This window comes from Stegodyphus dumicola, chromosome 7 (assembly GCF_044657685.1).
Source record: "Stegodyphus dumicola isolate Sdum_Otavi_A_Nest chromosome 7, ASM4465768v1".
Classification (NCBI taxonomy): domain Eukaryota; kingdom Metazoa; phylum Arthropoda; class Arachnida; order Araneae; family Eresidae; genus Stegodyphus; species Stegodyphus dumicola.
The window spans coordinates 7476390-7501893 of record NC_140774.1 but is presented as its reverse complement, the minus strand read 5'-3'; the positions used below and the strand labels follow the sequence as shown (position 1 = coordinate 7501893).

The 25504-nt window shown below is 33.4% G+C and overlaps 1 protein-coding gene across 5 annotated transcripts in view; it reads left to right on the top strand.

The window, feature by feature from the left end:
* The window catches only part of LOC118180065 (acetoacetyl-CoA synthetase-like), a 65788-nt gene that overhangs the window by 13422 nt on the left and 26862 nt on the right, over positions 1-25504 (top strand). For 2 of the 5 annotated variants that reach the window (XM_085819859.1, XM_085819856.1), the window contains exons 3-8: positions 5420-5523; positions 11535-11652; positions 16723-16833; positions 20814-20911; positions 23727-23841; positions 25413-25494. In XM_085819859.1, coding sequence (XP_085675985.1) covers positions 5420-5523; positions 11535-11652; positions 16723-16833; positions 20814-20911; positions 23727-23841; positions 25413-25494 — 628 coding nt within the window. Of the gene's footprint in view, positions 1-5419; positions 5524-11534; positions 11653-16722; positions 16834-20813; positions 20912-23726; positions 23842-25412; positions 25495-25504 lie in introns of those variants that run through there. The other 3 variants (XM_085819858.1, XM_085819860.1, XM_085819857.1) reach the window with 3 other exon arrangements.

Below are 25504 nucleotides of genomic sequence, written 5' to 3'. Positions count from 1 at the left end.
AAAAGATTTGCATTTTATTACGATCGAAGTAGGGCTTGATTTGATCAATGTTTGCGGAACAGGTTTCACCATTTCTTGCCTTTAACAATACAACAGCGTGAGTTATTTTTTCTATAACATATGGTCCTTCAAAGCGTGGAAAAAATTTGGCAGTTTTATCTTCTGGTGCTGAAGAAAGTGAATGCTTAATTTTTAGTACTTCATCCCCTACTTTATAAGTTACTCCCCGTCGTTTCAAGTCATAATACAATTTTTGTTTTCTTTGTGCTACTTCCGTATTCTTTTTTTGCTTCTTTTATTAGTTTTTCTATATCACCCATTTTAAATTCTGGGGCTCTTTGTTGCACATAAAATAGTTTATCTAACGGTGTTATAACCTTTCTGCCTAGAAATAACTCAGCAGGAGTTTTGCCCGTTGTATCATGTTTTGCGGTCCTAAGGGCGAAAGCAAATTCATTGACATAGTTATCCCAGCTTTTATGAAAATTTTTAACATAACTACGGATAATTTTCACTATATTTCTGTTGACCCGTTCCGCTATATTTGATTGCGGCCGATACGGGACCATTTTTAAATGACGTATGCCCAGTTTTTGGCACATGTCTTCAAATATATTACTTACAAATTGAGGACCATTATCCGATATAACTTTTAGGGGCGCCCCGTATTTTAAAATATATTTATTTAAAATAGAATCGGTAACTAATTTCGCGGAGGCTCGTTTTAAGGGAACAATTTCGGTCCATTTACTAAAATGATCAACTATAACAAGGAGATAGCGACTTTTGTTTAACTGACTTTTTGGGAAAGGGCCCAATAAATCGATGCCGATTATTTCTTTTGGAAATTCGGATTTAATACTATTTAGAAACCCGGCCGGGCGGAAATTAATATAATTAACGGCTTGACATGTTGGGCAGGACTGGACATACGCCCTTGTTAACTTTTGCAGTTCAGGAAAGTAGACTGCCTCGCGTACGCGTTGAGTAGTTTTTCGAATACCAGCATGAGAAGCTAAAGGGCTGTCATGGAGCTCTTGCAGGATATTTAATCTAAGACTAGCTGGGATAACAGGTCGAAATTCGTTGTTGGAATTCGTAGTTTTTGTATAAAATTATAGACCATCTATTAGTTCGTAATGGGCCGCCCTATTTCTTATCGCCACAATATCTTGGTGGCTAAAATTTTCAGGATCCTTCAAATACTCATAAATACTTCCAAACTCAGGATCCTTACCCAGTTCGGTTATTACAGTTTCTCGGGAATTTATTGTACACGCTGTCAGCATTGCAACTTTTACGGTATTACCCTGTTCGTCTAATTTAATTCGTGACAGGGCATCTGCTACGATATTTTCCTTTCCGGGGGTATGCTTGATTACCAGATTATATTCTTGCAGCTTGAGTGCCCATCTTATTAACCTTGGGGATAAATTTTTCCCAGAGTACAATCTAGTTACCGCCGCATGATCAGAATATACTGTTATCGGCGCCTTTCCAAAATAGACTCGGAACTTTTGCACTGCTAACAGAACTGCAAGTGCCTCTCTCTCGGTCGCGCAATAGTTTCTTTGTGTTTGATTTAAAGTTCGGCTAAAAAATGCTACTGGCTGCTGATTTTGCGAAAGTACCGCTCCTACCGCATAATCCGAAGCATCCGCTGAAATTTCTAAATTTTCATCCTTTTCAGGAAATTTCAACACAGGGGCTTGCGTTAATGCTTGTTTTAATTTTTTGAAAGCACTATTGGCTTCGGCCGTCCACGAGAATCTTGCCTTTTTCCTTTTTAATTTTAACAATGGCTCAGCGATAGCCGCAAAATCTTTTATAAAGGACCTATAATATGAACAAAGTCCTAGAAAAGAAGAGAGCTTCTTTGCCGTGTTTGGAGTCGGATACTTTTGTACAGCGATTATTTTTGATTCATCTGTCTCGATCCCTTTTTGCGATATTTTGTAACCTAAATATTTTAATTCAGGGGCTGCAAATTTGCATTTTTCGACATTAACTTTTAGACCGGCCTCATTTAATAAAGAAAACACCTGTCTTAAATCCTGTACATGTTGGTCTAGATTATCACTAGTAATAATGATATCGTCTAAATAGATAAATGTGGACTTTCCGAGAACAGGTCTTAACACAATGTCCATGCATCGCTGAAATGTTGCTGGGGCGCCTGAAAGGCCAAACGGCATTCGCAAAAATGCATAAGTGCCAGACTTGGTTATAAAAGCAGTCTTAGGCACGTCCTCAGGCCTGATCCCTATTTGAAAATAACCATTCGTTAAGTCTAAAGTTGTCATAAATTTGGTTGATTTTATGTTCCTTAAAATTTCTTCTATAATCGGTAACGGATATACCGGATATTTCGTTATGGAATTTAATTTACGGTAATCAATAGCGAATCTCCACCTTTTTGGATGCTCCAAAGGATAATCATTATTTTTCTTACATAAAACCACCGGACTAGCATAACTACTTGAGATAGGCGTTATGATCTTTTTACGTAGCATATCGGTAATATGCCATTCTATAATTTTTTCCTTATTCTTATCATACCGGTATGGTTTTTGACGAACCGGCAATGCATCTCCGGTGTCAATACTATGGTTAGTAACCTGGGTAAATCCTGGAATATCACTAAATAAGGAAGCAAATTCACTTACCACTTGTCGGATTCTATCTTGCTCGTCATTAGGCAGGTGGTCAAGATTTAACCTTGGCGGTTCAACCTTTTCTACACGCACTGGTTTCATCGTCAGCTTAAGAGACGCTTCATTAAAATCCAGTGTAGCTTGTGCGTCTGAAAGAAAGTCTATTCCTAGTATTAAGTGTGCTTGCAAATTCTTTACTATAAAAAACATCACCTTTACTTGTTCGTCCTTGATACGGATGTACAAAGGTACTTTACCTACGCACTTACATTGTTCTCCTTGCGCCGCTAATACTGTTGTATTATCCGCATTATATATGCGGTATTTGCGAAAATACTTTCTAAAAAAGACTTCTGCCACACAGGAACACTGCGCGCCGGTATCCAGGAGTGCGGTGGCCGGGATATTATTTACCAAGACTTCAATCTTCGGAAGAGTTAAATTTTTCACCATTACTGTATTTAACTTGTAGGAAGAGGGGTTTTCGTGGCCTTCGGATTTCCGCACCCTCTCGTCAGCAGAAATCCGTTTTAGTTTAAATTATTTTTCCTTTCGGTGCTTTCCTTCTTTCTCCACTGGCCTTGAGACTTTTTTCCTGGGTTGCTATTGAACTGTCGACGTTCGCCGGCTGTTTTTGAATGCTCGGGTTTCCTTGCCCACTGATTCGCTTTTTCTCCGTAGCCATGTGCTTGAGTTTGCTGTAGTCTTGGCGTACCAAATTGGTTTCGCTGTTGATATTGGCGTCTTCTTTCGACGTCCGCCGTTCTTCTACTTTCAAACTGGATTGCTAGCTCAAATAATTTTTCCAGTGTAGTCGGATTTCTCAATTCAATAAAGTCTTGCACTTGGGGTAGTAACCTCGGCAAAATCACTTGAATTATTTCAGGATCCGGACGGTTTCCATACAAGAGCTTGAAAACGTGAATTTTTCTTAAAATAAAACTCGAGAGGTTTTCCATTCTTTGTTGATATATACTGAAAAGTTCTGTTTCTAATTTCGCACGATCCCTTACAACAGGGAAGGCTTTTAGTAGGGCAGTCTTGAAATTTTCGTAGGTATAGGTGGGACTTCCTGCTTGACCCAAGAGACTTCTGCCGATACATTTGAACCAGTTAAGCGCTTGGCCCCTCAAAGCGCTGGTAGCTAAGGTAACTTTTTGAAACTCGTGCACGGGGTAGAGCATGAAGTGGTCATCCAATTTTTCCAAAAAACTGGTTACCTGTGAGTTTCCATTAAACGTTGCTTCTGGTTTCATCGAAGCGCGCATGGTCTGGACAATGTACCCAAATCCTTCCAAGGCGGCAGCTGGCATTTCTGGATTCTGAGCTGTTTCTGCAGGCAGCACAGGTTCTTCTTGAAACTCAGCCATGGTTATTCTTCGTCGGGCGCCACTATCAGGTTCAATGTTTCTTCTAACCTTCTTCGGAAACATACAATGACCTGACTAGAACAGAGAGCTTACTAAAGCTATGTTCACTAATTGTAGTAAGTAGACAGGATACAGGCGAAGGGTATACAAAACCCTTTATTTTTTTTCTTTATATACAATGACTTCCGTACTTCGGAATACAATGACCCTCCACTCGGGGTCTAACTTAAAAGATATCAAAATAAAACTAAACTCTAATTTAACTTTAGAATAAGATTGGCCTTATAATAACAGGAAGCGTATGTAGCACAGAGACTGTGAACACTACAATACGTTTAATTTATCAAGAGGATTAAAACCTCTGGCCTGGAAGGCAAAATAGCAACTGCGTAACTTCTAAGGTAAGCGGCCTGCTTCGAACTCACGGCTTCCTCTCTTCTGCTTGGCAAAAAGGCCACACTTAAATACTTGGCGTTCGGCAGACAACTTTGCATAAACTCCTTCACGCTTATAATTCTGGCCGGAAGTAGAAAATAAGAAGTGATAGTAAAGATTTAAAATAAAATAAACGTTAGTAAAACTTAAGATCCTTACAAGATATCTTAGAATATTATAAAGGTGACTATTACTTAGCTATTATATGGAACTTAGAAGTAACTTAGAATCTTCCTCTAAAATGTTAAATTTAATTAAAATGTTAAATTAAATTAAAATGCTAAATTAAAACTAAAATTAATAAACTGGCAAGAATAAAGAGAATACTTCCACCTATCAAAATGAAGAACAAAAGTGGAAACCTAGTGATGAGAATATCAGAATAAAATGCAGTCAATACTTTGTGATGAGTCCTCTGTTTTTGATAATATTTGGCACGGAGTTCACCAACTATTTCGTTGTCCAGAAAAAAAAAAAAAAAAAAAAAAATTAATCCATTCATCTAGGAGAAACCTTTTTAAATATTTCACAGTCAGTATATTGTGATCCTTTACTATGTTGTCAAGTTCTTTCCATAAAGGCTTGATGGGATTTAAGTCAGAGAACTGAGCTGGATGGCTAAGAATGTGGGATGTACGATTATGATAGAGCAACCAACAGACACACAATGAGTCTAGGGTTATTGTCTGTCGGAAGAAGAATTTGCTGCATAAATTTGTTTTGCTACACATAAATAAAACTATATTCTTCTCAATATTTCACAATTTGAGCTTTTAATTCTGTTAAGACACTTTAGATCTTCTCTTATTCTACTGTATTAACTATAATTCTTGTATTTATTATTGAATTCTCTGTGTTATTCCTCACTCTAATGATTATTTACTTCTTTCTTTCAATAGCAGAGTGTGGATGTTGCTTTGTGTTATTAAGTAAAGTAATGAATTATGGGTTATGTTACAGATTCTTATTGGGATCTCCATAAATGGTCTGTAGAAAATTACGCCAGTTTGTGGGAAGAAATATGGAATTTCTTCGGCGTTGTGGTATCCAAACCTTATGACAAGGTATTGCTATTTTTCCTATGTTAAGTGCATATTCAATGATTTATTTTTTACAAATAAGCGATCGAATGCTTTTATGCTAACGAACGTTTACCTGCAAACCGTTAGGATTGTTTTCAAATAATTTTGTTGAGCTTTACATATTTTATTTCTTTCCAAAGGGTTATTCATAAAATCAATACATTTTCCCCGTGGTTTTGCCAACTGATGGAAAAATGAGAAATTTTCTAGAATTACTGACACGGAACATTTTTAAGGGCATGCAACCCATTTTTAAAATTTCATCCTCTTTAAATTCCGTTTTATCTATGAAATTAATTTTAGAGGGTTTCGGTGTCCGTCAAAACAGAAAAATGCCATTTTGAGCAAAAGAAAGACTTGGTGAGTAACGTCAGTGAAAGACGTATGTAGCAGGTTTTTTTTTCCCAAGAATTATTGGCCTGAAACTGTGTTTTCAGAAATTGTTCAAGTGGTCTTTCGATCAATTTCAATAGGCAGACAAAATTATGCAGACAAATTCTTTCAAAGTCAAATTTTCCTCTTTCCGACTCGAAGCAGTTGCGTCACGGTGTCACATTTACCCATCAAAGTCAGCTTTTCCAGTGATTGGATTATTACATATTTTTGATTGAAATTTTAGTAACAATAGCGCTTAATTGCTGTGGTTACTTTCGATACCTGTTCGTTTTATATTTGATGTATTTTTCCTTTGATTTCGTATTTGATTTCGTTTTATATTAATGTATATATCAGCCCCATTAGTGGCAGAATCACTGAATATTTTGTTTATCTCTGCAAAGAGGCTGGCCACATGAGAATTTTAGGGGATCTCCTCAGACATGACGGGAATAGTGGCAAGTTCCATTACAAATTCTCTGGAAGATATTCTCCCTCTTAGACAGATGGCCCTCGCGTGTTTTGCGGTATTTCCTACTACCTCAGTCCGACAGAATTCATCAAATAGTTCGTAACTGCATATTACAAAATATGTTCCTTAAGTTTTGGGAATGGTTATTTGCATGATTTATTGGAAGGAATGACAGTGCATGTATGCAGGAATATAGTTGTTAAATTATTGTAATTGTTCTTCAAAATAATTTCCTTTCATGGTGTCTGAGAAGGCATGCAGAGGTATCGCATACTTTGGGCGAAGGTTCACATTCGCCCAGAGTTATGGGATTCCCATTGCTCTGAATATCTTCATGTCCGAAAAGCGGTTACATTGCTTTGGATATGGTAATGCCCAAACATTTGGCGCAGCATGTGGTGACATTCCTTTATACAGAATACAGTAATTCACGTTCGTTTAATACAGAAATTCACGTTCGTACATTGCTCCATTTACCTGTAACAGCACTGCACTACATCTTACATTGATTGACAGACCTCGGATTTGATTGACCGGACAGTTAATTAGTAGCAACAACTACATCGCCTGCCAGTAACTCATTTTCCGTATTTATTGATCTCACGTTATGTAAATGTTAGGCTATAGCACTGAGGATCATTTTAGTATAAAGAACAGTTTATTTGTAAATGTTCCTAAAATGCGAAATATCCGATTAAGAAAAAGGAACTGGATAAAACTATTTACGTTCTATTAGTAGAGAAGAATTTAGACTTAAGATATTGTTACAAATTTTGTATGATGTAACATGAAAGGCATGAAGGAAGAGAAGCTTTGCTGAAAAAGCCTATTTAAAACTGAGATAAATGGCTATCTCGCTAAACTGCCGAGATATCCCCAAGTTGGTTACGGTTCCCGCGACTAATTTTTGTTGCAAATTAGGCGAAAAATCGCCACTTTGTAACTCGGACCGCCTTCTACTAATGTTTCAGAAGTATTTGTAGAAATTGGAACTCCGCCCGGGGAAAAGCAAATAAGACCGAAGACAGAATCAGTTTTTATTTCAGAGCTGACTTCAGTGTGCTGAGATCTCCATGTAGCTTCGCCTTTTAGATGAGTTTTGCATTGCGTTGTGTTTAACATTCTTGGTAGACTGAAGTGTAATTACAGATTGCGCTCTGTGATTCGTAGGAGAGGTGTGCGAATGCTTTCGTGGGAAGCTGCAGAACTGTAAAGTGTTTCTTTTGGGATAATAAATTTTATCAAGCCATTATCGGTTTTATGTTCATTCAGTCCATTACGAAACCGTAACGAAAACGTAACGTTTAAAATTTTCCTAAAATGTTTCTTTGACAAAATGTTAAATTCAAATCGCTCGCACATTCTCTAATTTGTTACTACATTTTATGCTATATAAAACGGACACAAAACGTAATAGGTCTTAAGTGCAGAAGTAAACCCTTCTTTTACAAGCCCTTAAAAGTATCGTATTTTCTTTCATATTTCTTCCTTTGTTTACTGATTTTGCAATCTGAAAATAGAAAGGGAAAATTTATGTGAATAATTAATTTTCGGACAAACGCGGCTACTGTAAGAACACAAAAAAATTAAAAGTAGTCATAGATAAACTACTGTTAACTATCACAGTATTATTGTAGAGTCATTAGGTTAATTGGAAGCAGAAAAGATGAAAAATATGCAACCGCCTTCGCCGGGAATCGAACCACGGACCTCTGGAATACCGGCCCAGCGTGCTACCATTACATCCCGAAGGCACGCTAGGGAAGTGGGAGAAATACTTTATATACTCTCCTTTCTAAAGGACGACTAGGGTTTTAGGGGACCTAGTCGCCAAATCCTGGGTGCGGAGAATCATCATCCACAAACCTTTTAGTTCGGGTGCCACTTGTAGAGTCATTAGGTTTATTGGAAGCAGAAAAGATGAAAAATATGCAACTGCCTTCGCCGGGAATCGAACCACGGACCTCTGGAATACCGGCCCAGCGTGCTACCGTTACACCACGAAGGCACGCTAGGGAAGTTGGAGAAATACCTTATATTATGTCTTAAAAAAGGCCTACATTCCAGTAAGAACACATAGTAATGTTAACAGTAAAACATCTCAAATAAAGTAGTTTCATTTCTGTCTCTCTGTAGCTTGAACCTCGCACATTCTTATTTTTGCCCACTGCTATACCCTATCTCTTAACTCCTTCAGTGTTGTTGGAACTACTGTCTACGTTGTCTGCTACAGCTTGAAAGTCGTCATCATCGTTTTCGCCTGTTTTCTCACTTGCGATGATTTCAGAACCAGCGAGAGCAATAGATATGCCTGCTCTCTTGAAGCTCTTCATTATTATTGCTTTATCAAAGAAAGCCCATGCACCGAACATCTGCCGCATCTGGTTAGCTTAACGAAGAATCTGCAGAAAATACGTTTTAAATAATAAATGCAAGGGAAATTAAAATAGAGGTAATGCTAATACAAAAATGCAAATACAGATAAAAACGAAAAAAAAAAAAAAAAAAAAAAAAAAAAAAAAAAACAATTGAAGCGTTTCAGATTTTAAATTACGTTTAAAGGGGCATTTTTTTAAAGTTTTGTGTGTTATATTTATTTATTAAGTATCATGTTCTTTGACTTAAACCATAAAATTCAGTTTAATAGCAATGTCGCAAAATAATTTTAAAATGAGCATATTTTTAGAATTTCCGATACACAGTTCCGCGCGCTGGACATAAAAAGGTTCCCCTCCCCGTAGAGTGTTGCCATTGCTCGCTTTGAAATCTTTGAGTTTGTTAATCAAAAATTTGTTAAATTTTACAAAATATGAAATCGATAATAAAACAAATTCCAAATTTCAAATTTGGTCTTCCATATGCCCATATTCGTAGGAGGATTACGTTATTCAAAATTCGATGGCTCTATGTAAGGTTGTTTTATCACAATGCGAGATATATACATACATTTATGCAGATTTTTCATTATTTAATTTCTTCAAATATAATGCAGGACTCTAAAATTTGGTGGCAACAGTTTGAAAAGTGAAACGAACATTTATAGTGATTCAACGGTAAATCGCAAAACGAAAGCAATAGTTTTTCATGGACAAAGCCCTGTGGCCTAATAAATCTGAATAAAAAACGAAAATAATTAAAGGGATACAGTATACTAATAAACTATCCCTGAAAGAGTAAAATTACGTGCAATAGAAGGAGGGAGAAACAGTACGACTATTTTTAAAATTTTGAGAACCTAGCACTAAATAGCAAGGACAAGACGGTAATCAGGGGGAGGGGGAAGTAATATATGAAAAAAAAAAAAAAAAAACTCTGAATGCTTCCACATTTTTATATTAGTTTTTTTTTTTCATTTACACATATGTACCCGTTTCGAGAAAACTATTTAAAAACAGCATATACACAATAATTCTGCAGATAAACATATACGAAATGTCCAGTCACGGTAAGATAGCTTCCTCGCAAAGCAGGCTTAAGGTTGCCATAAAAAGGCAAGGGAAGCAGGATTGCCACATTTGGCGACAAAATTGGCGATATGCCATGGATGGTTGGAGAAACTTCTGGGACAAATTCTTACTGGTTTGTTACCAGAACATTCTCGAACACAAGCCAAAAGCTATATAAACCCTACTGGTACGCGGAGAGTCAGTTAGTGAGCGTCCGTCGAGTTGATAGAAAGTCAGTGAGTGCCGAGTTGGTCGTCGAGTGCACCGAAAGAGTCTCTTAGTGTATCGTGGTTAGTGCATCTTCGAGAGAGTGTGTTGAGCTCCGGGAACGACTGAATCGAGGAGTCGGGAGGTGGAGTCTAGTGTATCGTCGAGTGCATAGCGAATTGTAACGTGGAGAGTCTCGAGAATACGTGGAGTTCCGAAAACGACCGAGCAGAGTCGGGAGTTGTACTCGGGTGCTTTGCCGTGAAGCTTTCTGCACCGTTATAGCCTGATTGCCTGAAGACTGTGTTGCTGATTGTTGCAGCGTGTATATAGTAGTTCTTCGACGACTGTAAAAACGTGTTTTGTAGCTGATTAATATTGGCTAAATAAAATGTGTTTTGATACTTTATCAAGTGTCGTCGTTATTCACTCCAAATCTACGAACGCCGTATGAACGTGAAGGAAGAAAAATAACGCAACAATATTTAGTTTCGTGCAGTGTGTTGCCACTGCTCGTTTTGAAATCGTTGTGTTTCTTAATCAAAAATCGCTTTAAGTTTAAAAATATGTATTAAACTATAAAAAATACAAGATTATGGTTTCCAGCTGCCCGTATTTTTGTGAAGGACTTTTGCTTTTCAAAATTTTATGGCTCTAGATATCGTTGTTTTTTCATAATGCGAGAAACTTACATACATTCATGCAGATTCTTCATTTATTCTTCGTTCTTCAGATTTGATTCCTTTAAATATCATACAGGGTGATAATATTTGGTGGGGACAATTAAAAAAATGATTTGACATTTAAAGTGAAACCACGAAATGCCGTTTTGAGACTAATACTTCTTCTGGGCTAACGCCTTTTTGAGCTATTATAAATTAAGATTATTATAAAAATTCATAAAATGTTATTTAAAAATAGGTATATTTTTCTATCGCTTAAATCATCAGTGATTATTTTGTTTCATTTCCCTGAATTTTTAGATACAATATTTTTAATTTTTATATTTATTTTATTATTATTAATTCCTTATTTTTTAATATGTGTATTCCATCAAGATTCTGCATATTATATGACATTTAGAAACTATTTCTTGAGAAAAATAATCTTAACCACTATTTGAGTAAATTTTAAAGAATCTCTTTATAAGTTTCATCAGTAGTACAAGAAAATCATTTTGAATTTTATTTTTATTCACGGCAATTTACGAAATTTACGATCAATTTGACTAAAATATAGCGCATGGTATAAAGAAAGGTTTAAATAAATCTCTGAAAATTATGTCAAATGATGTAACCCTGTATTGTAAATTGCTCTTGAAGAATGTTTACCAGTTGAAGTGTTCTAACTTACTTTTATTTCAAATCCCCTAATTAATATTAGACATTTAATATGCAAATACTTTATAAATCAAAAAATCTAATAAATCTACTTATCAGATGGATGCATTCTTTCTCTCTTTTTAGGTATAAATATTGTTATCTTCTTTTTAGGTTGTAGTTAAAACTGGTGATGGATTTCTGGATTACGATTGGTTCAGTGGCGCAGAGTTCAATTTTGCTGAAAATCTCATGCGGATAAGAGATAACAGAATTGCATTGATATGTGTCGGTAATTTGACTAATAATCTGTATTATATGATTAATGTAATAAGATATAGTTTCAATGAAAGTTGTATTATAAAGGATGAATTGACTCTTTCACAATGAAAATCAGCCTACAAATCTTCCATTACTAATTATTTTTAAACTTTCATTTTTTCACTTTCTTCTATGATAAGTTGTTCTGAAACATTTCTTAGAAACTGAAATAGATTATTTTCGGAACCTTTTGATTTATTCAAAATAATTCAAGGATAATAAAACAGTCCCTCAATGCTTTTTAAATTTTGCATAACTGTTTTTATCAATTTGTTTCTTTTGTTACATCTGTAGATTATATTAATGACTGTCAACAGTTTTTGAATAATAATATGAATCTGTAGAAAATTTATGCGATCCACAAAATCCACTTTCTGAAATTCCCATGCCTGCCTTATCATAACAAACAGTTTCGTTTAACAATAAAAGAAAAAGATTGTTGTCCAAAGGCGCGTGAGAGAGACATGTGTTTGAAATTTTAGCCTTTTTTGAAGTTGGATGATACTACTTGAATGAACTCAAAATATTCCAAACAATTTAGTGTCATTTAAAATCTTTAGGAGGATCGCTTGCAAACAATATATGTTATCTTATCGTTTGTTAGTGATCTAACAATATATCTATGATAAGAATTCTCGTGGCCGGTTTAAGGTGTAATTCATATTCCTCTACGTTATTGCACAATAAGTTCATCAGCATGATTTCCGATAGTTATTAAGCTGATAATAGAATATTATCAGCTTAATAATATCTCTGAATTAAAATACAAAAATTAGTAACTTAAAGGAAATGTGTTATTAGAATAATGAAAATCTGCTTCTGTTTTCTTTATATTAGAGAATGAAATTCAGAATTATCGAAGAACAGTTTAACATATACGCAAATTACTTTAAAGAAATTTATATTACGCAACATAAAACAGTATTTGTATTATGAAATATAAGAGTAGTATTGTTTAAATTAATGCTGGCAACAGATGCAGATTACAATAAATCAAAATGAATTATTGAACAATAACATTCAGTTTATTTGGACAACATTTAGTGTATTTGAATTTTTATGAACTTTAGAAGCCGATAAAGACATACATCAAAGTGTAAAATCAAATTCTGCGAAATATAGCTACCCAGTTGTCCCCTAAAGTACACAATGAACGAACAGAAAATATTTACTAAAAACAATGTTCAAACAATGTTCAAACAGCCAACCTATCTCCCAATACAACATTAAAAATGTTTTTCCAATAGTGCGAGGAAGATCCATTTGGCAAATTCTTATTCTTCGTCGAAGTACCGAATATTACAACTGCAATGCGTATAAAAAAAATGTCTTCTGTGGGAGGAAGAAGGGAGCACAAGTTCCAGTTCTCACCGACGTTTTCACGAACATTTGACATCACTAGCCATGTCTATATTCTTCACTCCACTAAAAACCCAGATACAAAATTTAGCGCCATTTTGTTCATGTTATACTGTTAGATAAATTTTTCTACCATTTTGCTGCAATGATAAATATCTGAATTTGCCAATAAACGAAGAAGACGTTATAAGTTTTTTTTTTTAACAAAAGGAATTTTACCGCTGCAGCGTTTCTATCTAAACGGTCACTCCATGCGACTACAAATAGGTATGGTGTTGGTGTGTATTTAATTATGGCAAAGCACACGAGGGCTATCTGCCTAAGGGGAGGGATGCCTTTCGTGGAGAACTTTCTAAGGGAAACTGGCTCGTATACACGTTACACATGGGGAAAACCACGAAAACGCCCATACAGCCAGCCCGTTCGCGGGATTCGAACCTCGGACCGAACTACCAGTGTTCAGCGACTTTACCGCTCGGCCGCTGGTGGGCACAAATAGGTATGAAATACCACTACAGATGTCGTTGCTTATCGTCGTACTATCATTCACCCGTATGATGAACTGGTTCTAGGCGTTTAGGACTCTATTTAGTGTGTCACTATGCTTCATTTACTGTTGGGGCGAAGAAATTACTTCTTTGCGGGGGTGTCAACGTCAGATGAATTTTAATCCAGAAGCAGCTGTAAATCGAAGCAATAACATACGAGAAATTTCTTTCCAACAGAAATGATCTACAAATAGCAGGGGGGAGGGGAACAATGGAGGCTGAAATCGATGAAATTGTTTTCAAAACGAAAATGTTATTGCGGCCTATTACTTCTCGAGCTGTGGATGTTTTGTGGCATTTGCCTAAAACCCAAAGAATTATTTCTGGCAGTGCCTGATTAGAAAGTTATTACACTTTTTAAAGAAGTTGTTGAACACATCTAGGATGGCTAAATATATTTTGAGATAGGTGGTATAGATCATCGGATAACTTCGCAGATTCCGAAACTGGGGCAAATTTCAATGTTATCCAGCATTTTTCCCTTTAAGTAAAGTATATTAAACACCGTTATAGTTCAAAATTTGATTATTTTGATTTTAGTGAGCTCATGATATCGGATAATAATAGCCAATGTTCGTGTTCGCAGAAACTCGGACTCGCAATCGCTAACCTATAGTCCTTCCTCTAACCAATAAGAACCATCAAGTCATTCGACGACTTAAGGGGACTCGGTACCTTTTGAATGATTTTTTTTATTTAAGCACTTTCATCTACTTTTTATGAATAACATTAAGTTGTTTTATGAGACAAAATGGTTTTAAGCTGAAAAAAAAATTTTGCTATTAATTTTTGTTTAATTTGAATTTTTTAAAAAAAAAATTCAACAATTAAAAATTCTTTCTTTTTCCCCAATTTTCAATATTTTTGCTTCAAATTGTTTTATTGTATTCATAATAGTGTTCTTAATAACTTTACGGATCGATTTTTCAATTAATAAATTAGTTTCTGAGAAAAAAATAAAAAGCACATTTTTATATAAAAATTTAAAAAAAAAATATGATTTCAGTAACATTTTTACTTCCAATAATTTTTCTTTTCACTATTTTTCAAATCCCATCCATGATTCTATTTAATATATAATTTTAAATAAGCAGTAAATTTATTATGTGTGTATGTGTGTGTGTGTGTGTGTGTGAATATGGCACAGCCTCGAGGGCTATCTGCCTAAGAGGAGGGATGCCTTCGTGGAGGACTTTCTAAGGGAAACTGGCTCGTATACACGTTACACATGGGGAAAACCACGAAAACGCCCATGCAGCCAGCCCGTTCGCGGGATTCGAACCTCGGACCGAACTACCAGGGTTCAGCGACTTTACCGCTCGGCCGCTGGTGGGCCGTAAATTTATAAATTTATTAAATAATTTGGCCCATATCTGAACAAGTTTTAGGACTTTAGGTAAAAGGATATATTAAAAAATTGCAAACTGAGAAATCGCAGTTTAAAGAATGTAAACTGTCTAGACGGTCATTAAATCATTTCCAATTTCTTAAAAATTTTATTACTGAATTTCAATACATATATATATTTATAATAAAACTTAGTACTGCTCAATTGATTAATATGAATATAAATTACAAGTTTTTGTTTAAAACCTTATCTGGCTAGAAATATTGCAAAAATATCATAAAATGCAAGTAGAATTTTCCTTTACCTGTTTTTGTTTTTTAAAACATGCGCTCAAAAAATTTTAATGCATGAATTAATTATAATACATTTTCTAAAACGCTTATAATCATTATTAATAATATTAATTTTTCGTTTTATTCATTTTTTAAAAAGCAAAATTTGAAATTTTAACGGACATAAAACATTTTATTTAAAACCACTCAGCAGCTTATGTGATTACTTCTCTTATTTTAGCCATTTGTTCTCGTATATAAATTCCATTTTAAATTAATTTATGTGCATTTTAATTAATTAAAAAGTTTAATGTTTGTTCCAGAACTATTTCAATAATGCTACGGTCAGAAATTTGATCACTTTCATTACACCACCTCTTTCTGTTCGTATCTAATCACAGATAATTTCAACTTTTGAATGAACATAGCATTTTTGTTGACTGATAATACATATAAAACTATTTGCTGAGCTCAGTATAAATATATAAACTTGCCAGTTTAAAGGTAAAAAACATTTTTTTCAACTTTAATTTGTATTTAAATAAATCAGTATCTACGCATAAATAGAGTTTTTTGATAGTTGGAGTCATATTTAATTACACTCCTCTTCATTTACACTGATTTTTAGTAAGCTACTGAAAAAATTAAGAAGTAAAAAAAGAATAAACACTGAGGGGGTGTGGCATTTAAAGGGGTGTCAAAATTTTAAAAACTTTTTTTATAGCATTTATTATCGTCAGATCATTTCAAAATCCCTTTTCAGTGTAGTAAGTGTATTAAGGTACTTTTCCAGCAAAAAATTTAAAAATCGGTAATTTCATTGACTTTTGGGGTACCGAGTCCCCTTAATAGTTAAAAATTTCCCTAATATACGGGAAAATTACAGCCTGCATAGATGGGTGTGCAAAAGAACCATTCATCGCCAAAAAATGACTGCAATTAAATGTTTAAACAGCTAATCTGGGTAACCTCTCTTGGCAACTCTGGCACCTTTTCATTCATGGGTTACAAAACTATTTCTCGCGTGAGAGTAACTGCTCTCCATGGCTTTGTGTTAATAATTAATGGAAATAAGCCGTGGCTTCGGTTAATAGTAAATGTTGTACCTATTATTATTTATATGATCGGGGCTTGACTGTAGTTCGGTTTGCAGAATGTAAAGGGAGACGTTATAGTTTAAAAGAAAGCAAAGCAAGTCTTAATTGTACACTAGGAGTCAAAAACTCTAGTTCATTTAGCAATACTAGCAATAAAATGTATGTATTCAGTATAGAAAGCAGCAGAATAAAAGGTCATATTCTTAGAAAAAAATATATAGTGGTTTCATTTTCAAGCTTTTTCTTTTATTTTACGAATTTCTTAAATTCTCAAAATTTTCGCTTAAAAATAGAAAAAGAGTTATTCACTATTGTTACTCTCATTCAGATAACATAAATTATCAAATAATAAGTTCCGCCTTTTAAAATTTTTCTATTACCACTTTTATCTTAATTTTCTATCCTTAATTTTCTTAGATGAGATTGGTTCTGAAGAAACTATAACTTATGCTCAAATGTTCGAAGAGGCTAAGCTATACACTGCAGCTTTCAGAAAACTTGGCTTGCAGAAAGGAGACACACTTGCTTGTAAGTAAGATGATAAATTTAGAGCTATATTTAACGAAATATTTAGAGTGGATTATCAGTCATATTGTCGATCATTTTGAACTGCGATTTTGAAAATAAATTTATAAAAGAACTGCAATCGTTTTGGATTTAGACAAATAATTACTTAATGATATTTAAAAGGGACAGTTATAACTAAAATCATAATGTAAGTACGGATTACAAATGTGATTATGCTAGTTTTGATATCGCAATTAGTGCGTTCTCTGTAAATTTAAGGAATATGATCAGGCATATAAGTTACAGGAAATATTCTTCCTCCAGAAACCATCGTTATTTTACAATTAAGTTTTACTGTTTTTGAATTTAGTATTGTCCTTTGTTTGTGTTGCCAGCCTGGTCAGTTTCTCTGCAAAAGCGGTTGTAGTTATGAGTGATACATCGAGAAAGCGCAGTTTTCAAAGAACTCTTACACTCCAGACATCTAAAATAGAACACTATAAAGGAAACAACCAACAATCATGAAATTTGCTCTCTATATATAAACTTCGATAAGACATGCAAATGTTTAGAATCGTCGGGCATATGCAAATAGTTTGCCGCAGTAATATCATTTGAAACTTTGAAAAAAGGAGAAAAATAGGCTATTTTAGGCACTGGAATTAATGTTTCACCGCAGTTCCTTTACATGATGAGTTTCAGAATGACTTTTCGGAAATAAAGGGCAGTTTTGCGAGTAGGTTTCTGGGTTTAACAAAGTAATAACGTATTAGCTTATAGAGGCTAAGAGAGAATTCAATTCTTGTGCTGGATCAGAGTATAGTGATGTAAATATGAACGGTTGGGTGCAAGAGGGAAGGCCTGAATATGAACAGTTGGGTGCAAGAGGGAAGGCCTGATAGACAGAAACAATTGCATCATCTTCCTCACATCATCACCTGAGAGTGCAAGCACATTATGGGTATGGCAATGATAAATGGCACAGTAACATGAAGAACCTATATTAAAGATTAGACACATAGTTCTAATAATACAGCATATGCCAATCAATATTGTCTGCAGATCAGAGAAAGGTTTTGCAAGGTGTTCATTGCTATATTACCTAATATATATATTAGGTGTTCATGCTATATATATATATATACATTGCATATATATATATATATATGCAACATATGCAGTTGCAGTGCTGGTTTAAAATGTGAAAAATGGACGAACGAACGGCAAGGCAGTTTCTTTTCAGACAAACCTTGCATCTATCGATAGTTGCAATATCATAACTGCATGTCCATGTTTAGTGTCATGAATACAGCCATCATGACCCTTTCATCTCATTTAACTATACCAGATTTTCATATGGAGTTAAGGTAATCGGAACCACTAGATTTTCTCCCGACACCATCCCAACAAACAACACCAACAAACTTAGAGATATAAGATTCTCTGAAATTTTAGAGCCTCTTGCCTTCCCTTCATTTTAAGGTTTACTTGAGGTCAAGTTTCATCAGAACACTGTGCGACTGCATGTGGCATACAACGGTTTCACCAGGTACCCAACTTACACCATTCGCGGATATACAAACTAAACTCTGGTAATGTGTAGAAATAGCACGGACTAGCATATCCCTATACGCACATTCAAATACTTTTCCCTTTAATGGTTAGTTGTTTCGCAGCAGTTACAGACAGCCATGGCGGTCATAAAATATACTGATTGCTTTCTGCTCTTCAAGTCCTACGAATCTGTAATTTTAATCAGTTTACCTTTCGCGTTACATCATTGTTCAGTATATATGTTCTAATATTTGTTATTCTTAATAGAGTTATATTTTGGTTGGCCAGTGGTGTAGAATATTGTTTTTGCGATTGATTGGAATTGAATAATGTGACTGTGTACTCAACAAACATGAATTTCGGATTAATAATTCCAATAGAGCTGCAATTTAAATTCATCGTCTCTTTAGAGGAGGAGGAAGATGATTGAAGTTTTTCTTCAGAACTGATTTAATATTTTCGAAATTAGAGGCAGACATATTTCCGGAAGAATTGGAATATGTTGCATAGAAATGATATTTCAACTTGCCAGACACGTAGTTCTAATAATACTGTTTTGGAAATGGATCAGTAAGCAATAATTGCTGACAAGGACCTTCATACTGAGGAATGAAGATGATAAAAAAGTAACGGGTGCCTAAAACTGACACATTAAGCATTATGAGCGTATAATGAGATTTTTAACAACAGCATCGGACATTATGAAAGAGTGTTTCAAAATTACTAATAATATAAAGAGCAAGATGCTTCATTTTTAAAATCCAAAGAAAAACAATTATGCATAACTTATTTGAATTGGTTCAAATTTCTCCGATGCGTTGTGGATAAATAAAAATACATTATTAAACTGATTGTTGATTGTCACTATTTGTTTAATCTTTCATGATATTAAATTTATTAAATTTTATGTTGATAATTCAAATTTTTTAACTGAATATCACTATTTATTTTTAAAGCATTTGCTTTTATTTTTGCATTACTGAGTTACTTTATTAATTTTCGATTTATGTTTCCATAAGCCTAACACTTGCTTATTAAACATTCATCGGTAATGCTAGAACCCATATATCATTCAACAGTCTCATAAACAAGAGCTTACACCATGTGTGGTAAATAAAATTACGTCTCTGACAAAGGGTTACAGGTCTAGTTTCACTAAGCATTATAGTGAATCTTCGTTAGTGGAATATCTGAAAAACTTGTATTTACGTTGGCCTAAATATTTATTTCAGTCTTGCAAGCACTAATACCTAATATCTTCATGTTGCTACATTTCGCATGCAATAGTATTTACTATCACAAAAATTAATTACTTTTAATTTTTTGATTTTTTTCAAAGATAACGTTAACATCCAAAAGTTTGTAACAGTAATGTTGTAAAGTCATCTTTGTTCTGTTATTTTCAAATAAGCCAAGTTTTCAACTTCTTATTAATTCTTGATTGGTTCTGTATAACTTTTAATTCAAATGAATTCTCGATTGAGAATATTCAGTCAATATATTATCCTTACGATTTCCTATGAAACACTATTTCCTTCAACTAAACAGTCGATGGAAAATGAAGCATTATTTTCGTATCATAAAATTATTAATTCTAACAAAGCATTCCTAAACTATGTGAAATGAACAAAAGGAAAATTACGTCGATAATATAAATTACTATTAGTTTATTTATTTGTGAATTATTTTAACAGTACATAAAATTTGGAAAGTTTCTAAACTGTCAGAATTTTCTGATAAATCAACTATATCAATAACAAGTGAATAGGTAAATATTCCTTGAGCAGAAAACCACCATGATCTGAAGAAAAAAAATATAATTAACGAACCTGTGAAACACATCAAATACTTATAATACTTATCAATACTGAAGAATACTTATATCTTTGAATCTAGAACATGTAACGGCATAGAATGTATATAAGTAATTTAAGAGTATCTTACAAACATTTTAATAATTATAAATGTTTATTTCGCATAATGTATTATTCCTTCTGACAACAGTTTTTATATTGGATTTCTTCTTAGAATCTAATCTTTTACCAAATAGAAGCACAGTTTCAAATGGATAAAATCACTACTGAAGAAACTATACTCAAATATTTGATATTCAAGCTTGAACCGAAGTACGTTGAAAATATATGGGACATTAATAAAGACACTAAGCCCAATAAATATTTTATTCAGAAAGACTTAAATACTTTTAAATTTAATTAAAATTCCATAATTTAATTACAAAACTTTTAAAAATAAATTACAATTTTAAATTAAACTTTTATAATAAAATTATGAAAACTTAATAAAGGATTTTAATACATAAAAACTTCATAAAGGGCCGTGAATTAAAATAGTTTAACGAAATAATATCGAGAAAATAAAAATTTCACTTTTTTAAATGTTAATCTATTAAAGAAACGAAACTAAAAAAATATCCAAAATTTTTACAGGTTACATGTCTAACAGAAAAGAAGCGATTTTTGCCATGCTGGCAGCAACGAGCATTGGAGCTATCTGGGGTGGACCCCAGCCTTACTTTGGAGGACGAGTGAGTAATGTGCTAATCTAATAGTGAATTACCACAAATCTAATAGTGAAATACAAGGACATGTTTTAGGAGCTTGTTTTCCTTTAAATACTTTTCTGTTTGTTAACCTCTCAGGAATTCAAGCTCGCAAACATTTCGTAATTAGAAAACTTTAAAAAATCATTTTATTTTGATGAATTTTTTCAAGCAGACAGAGACAAAATACAAGAACGCGTTCTCTATATTCAACATAAATTAAATATCTCCTGATTTTTAGCTATATATATTATATTTTTTCTTCATCTTCCTCTTTCTTTGTTTTATTTCTAAGATTAATCACTCAGAATTTTTAGTTTAAAAAGTAGTACTGTTTCGCGTTAATTGCACATAAATTTGTACATTTACTTTTGGTGTATTTTTTGTGTGTGTTTCCAAAATGGGAGTATTATAATTATTCATTGCATGCGAATTAACTCTGTTAGATGAAAGATGTAAAATCAACTTTAATAACTTCAGGTGCCAGAATATGAGATCTGGTACGCGAATTTCAGAGTAGGAACACTTTTCGTGTACATCTTATGACATAACCTTGAATTTTTTATTATGTATACACAACGTGTATAATAGTCCCTATGCAACCTCTATTTTTCCTAACTGTCGGTAGTGGAATTCCAACTGCAAAAATGCTTTAAATGTTGCAAGAAATCATATTCTGGCATTTTAAATATGAAGTCAAACATTTTATCTTTTAATCTTTGAGTAAATGTAATTACTCTAAATATAACTAGAATCAGATAGCCATATGTATGTTTAGTAATATTTAGAAAACTGATTTTTTTTTTAAATTTAAAAATGTCATACCATCTAGCTTCGTTGTTTAATTTCAGTTTCTCTCTAATCAATGTGGCTGCTATTAATAATAGAGAAAGTAGACGCAGTATAAGGCCAATTAAATTCCGAGTTCCTTTAAAATGATAAGAATCCAAGAATTTTGATTGTTTAATGCAATCACGGTGCAAACAAGAAAGTGAATATATTCCCAGCGGAGGAATTCTCAAGCAGATCCGATAATGCAAGTGTTATTCATTTATGCAAGTGCGAAAGATTATTTCTTTATTTTATGTATGCTTTTATGGAAGTGATCTTTAAGATACGGAACAGAATCGCGACTGAAATCAGATTAGGGAAATTCATTACTAATTAGCGCATAAAGTGCAATGCAAATGGGCATAAAGCCTTTCAGTTTTGAATTATTATTAGAAATTTCAAAAGAAGATTATAAGTTGGCAATATTTAAAATAATCTAATTATTCAATCAAATGTAGTTTGTAATAGTAGAAAATATATGTATAGTATTAATGAAATTATATGCTCGGCAGGGAATAACTATAATATACAATGTTTAGTGAATGTACAGAATATCCCCAAAACTTCTTACACTTCCTTTATTTTCATTGCTCGTAGACATATATTTCCAGTACACAGAAAGTTTTAATTGGTGCAAAAATTCATGTTTTTGTATTTTTAAATAAAAAACATGAATATAAAATACGAAATCTAATGTTTCTCACTTTCCTCTGGTTCCTGTTTAGGAAAATTTTATACTCTTTGCAGAAAGTCACGCACAAAATATGTAAAGTTTAGAAATCTTCTTGGCAATCATAAAGTAAACTTTACATAGAGTGGTAGACTGACAGCGAATTATTGCGAAGTCTAAGATAACAACTGAATCTTGCAAAGCGGGTGAAAGACACTTTTGCTTAAAGCTAAGAAGAACAGAAGACACACCTGATGCTTACAAATTAGCCAATCACATCTGACAATGCACCTTAGAGTAACAGTCAAACAAATGTAAAATTTAAATTAAATAGCCGAAGTGTACATATTTCAGTCTAACACGAAGTTGCCTCAACTTAACAGGCTTGGAGATTCAATATGGTGACTGTAATGCAAGGGCGAGGACTCCAAATCTTATCTTATCCAGCAAATTAGGAACTTGGCCTCGAGACGCAGGACACACTTTGTCTTGCAGTCTTAAACCTCACCTTAAACACACGGGAACAACTTTGCTTTCCGGCGAGAAAACGGAAGACAGAAGTGACAGTAAAGATCCAAGACATAAAACAACTGGTTCATTAACATAAAGTAACCTTACAAACATTTGAATCCCGTACGGCAACTTTAAAATGATTCATCAAGTAAAACTGTAAAATAATTTTCGTCCTGTATTTATACATAGCAGCATTATTGTAAACTGAATAGCTGCACTAGGAAATAAAAATCACTGAATATTACGCTTTTTTTTAATATAACGCTTTTTTTTAAGGGGAAGTGTGCAAACAGTACTGATCTTTTTATAAGGAATCTACGTCTAATACATTCATACAAACACATTACCAGTCCCTGATATGACATAAAACTGTAAATAAAAGAAACAAGAATGAATTTGCGTAATTTGCATCAGTGAAATAGAGCTTTCATTTTTCAGTTGTTTTAGAGATTTATTTATAACTTAATTTTAAAACACTCTATTTTAACTTATTTGATTATATCTATCAGTAATTACATGCTAATTTAACTACTGCTAGTTTAATTTGTAATCTCACATTTATTTAAAAATATTTAGAGTCAGATAATTATCAATTACATCCCGATTAAATGGTGCAAGAAGTTTTTAATTAAAGTTTCATACGAAAGTAAAAGAAATATAGAGAGAAACGGAAAAAGAATGCAGTTTGTAACGTAAAATTTGAATGAAAAGTAAATGAGTAAATATAAGTTTTAGACATTATTGACTTGATTTTAAATTTTTTGTGTGCCTTTGTCTGCATTTTAGGTTGCATCAAATATCATTGCAAAAATGGAAGCAAAGTATCTAATCACAGTGGATCATCATCAAGATAATGGAAACATTTACAATATCATAGAAAACTTACCAGTTATAGTGGACAGTAAGTAACTCATGAACGTAAATATTGCTTCCAAAATGAATTATGTATCTGATAAAATTTGCAATGTGGAAGAGCTAATAAGGTGGTTACTAGAAAAACATTCGATTTCCTTCCATTCGGTTGTCGTAAATTTAATTTTCCACATTTAGGAGATTTTAGCACATTCAAGTTTCAATGCTATGAAGATTCAAGATGAGTATATTTAACACGGAAAGCACACATTAGAACCTATAAATCACCGAGTAGTTTTAAACTGCTGAATACCGGTAGTCCGACCTGTTTTCAGATGCTAAAGAAAGCAGGTCAGTTTCCCCTAAAGTATTCTGCATTAAAAACGAATGTTTATGTATTTACAGGATATTTGACAGTGGGAGTTACATGCTTTATTTCCTATAGATAGTTAATTTAAGTTAGATATGTCGCCGAATAATGTAAAGAAGTTATGAAAATGGTTTCAAGACTGAACGTGGAAGGAATATGTATATGTGACGGTACTTATGCATTATCGCAAACACTCTGGAAGCAGTTTGGCAAATTTTACGGAAGAAAAGGAACAATTACTTTTATAGTAAAACTTATACATTACATACATACATACATACATTTATACAGTACGCTATTTCATGTGACGTCATTGTATGTCGAAAATGTTTCGCTAATGGCAGTGTTTTAAATAAATAGCTACTGCTGACAACTTTTTTGTTTCAGATTAAGATAACTGTCTCGGTATGTTATTGCAACGTTAATTTTTTTATTGATATTGAGAAAATGTTGTTGTATAAGTTGACTAAATATTCTTTTCGCTGTGTCAATTTAAAACCTTATTTTTAAGAACTTTATTATCAGAAGTCACGTCTGAGAGCACTATTTAAGGCAATAAAATTTAGGCCTACCTTCACAAATATCCTTTGTATGCATTTGCAAGTATTATATTTAAATAATTATTGCAGGACAAGTGACAAAAGGAGTAATTATAATAATTTATGATTGAGAAACTTTTGAAATTTATTTCCGTGTAATCCGAAACAGATATGTGAACGTTTTGTTTATTTGATGGCATAGCAAACTAGAGCTATCTGCCTATGGGGAAGGATGCTTTTGTGAAGGACTGTCTAAGAGAAATTGGCTAGCATACACGTTACAAAATGGGCAGAACCACGAAAGCGTCCATGTAGCCAGCCCATTGTCCGGGATACGAACCCGTAACCGAACTACCTGTGTTCAACAACTTTACCGCTCGGTCACCGAAGGGCGGTATGTGAAAGTATTGCGCATAGTGGATATATTATGCGAACACATGTATGATTTTCTTTTCTTATCGTTGTTAAAAGTGCATTAGTTTACAAAAGCAAATTTTCGGCTTGATTTTGGAAGGCATAATTATTTCTCTTACACTTCAAACAATTAAAAACTTCCGTTTAATAACTTTTATTATGTGGTAAAAGTTAATTAGTTTTAATTAAAGTTTATTTAATTTCCAAAAACTTATTTTGGATATATTTGTTGGATTTAAAGGGTAATAAACACTTCTTAATTATCAGTTGTGCAAAAACCATTTTTAATTTTTTTAGATTGTCCAAGTTTAGAGAAGATAATCATTATTCCTTCCAAAGAAGAAACAGTAGCCAATGGTATTTCACATATCAGAAATAGGTAACCTTTT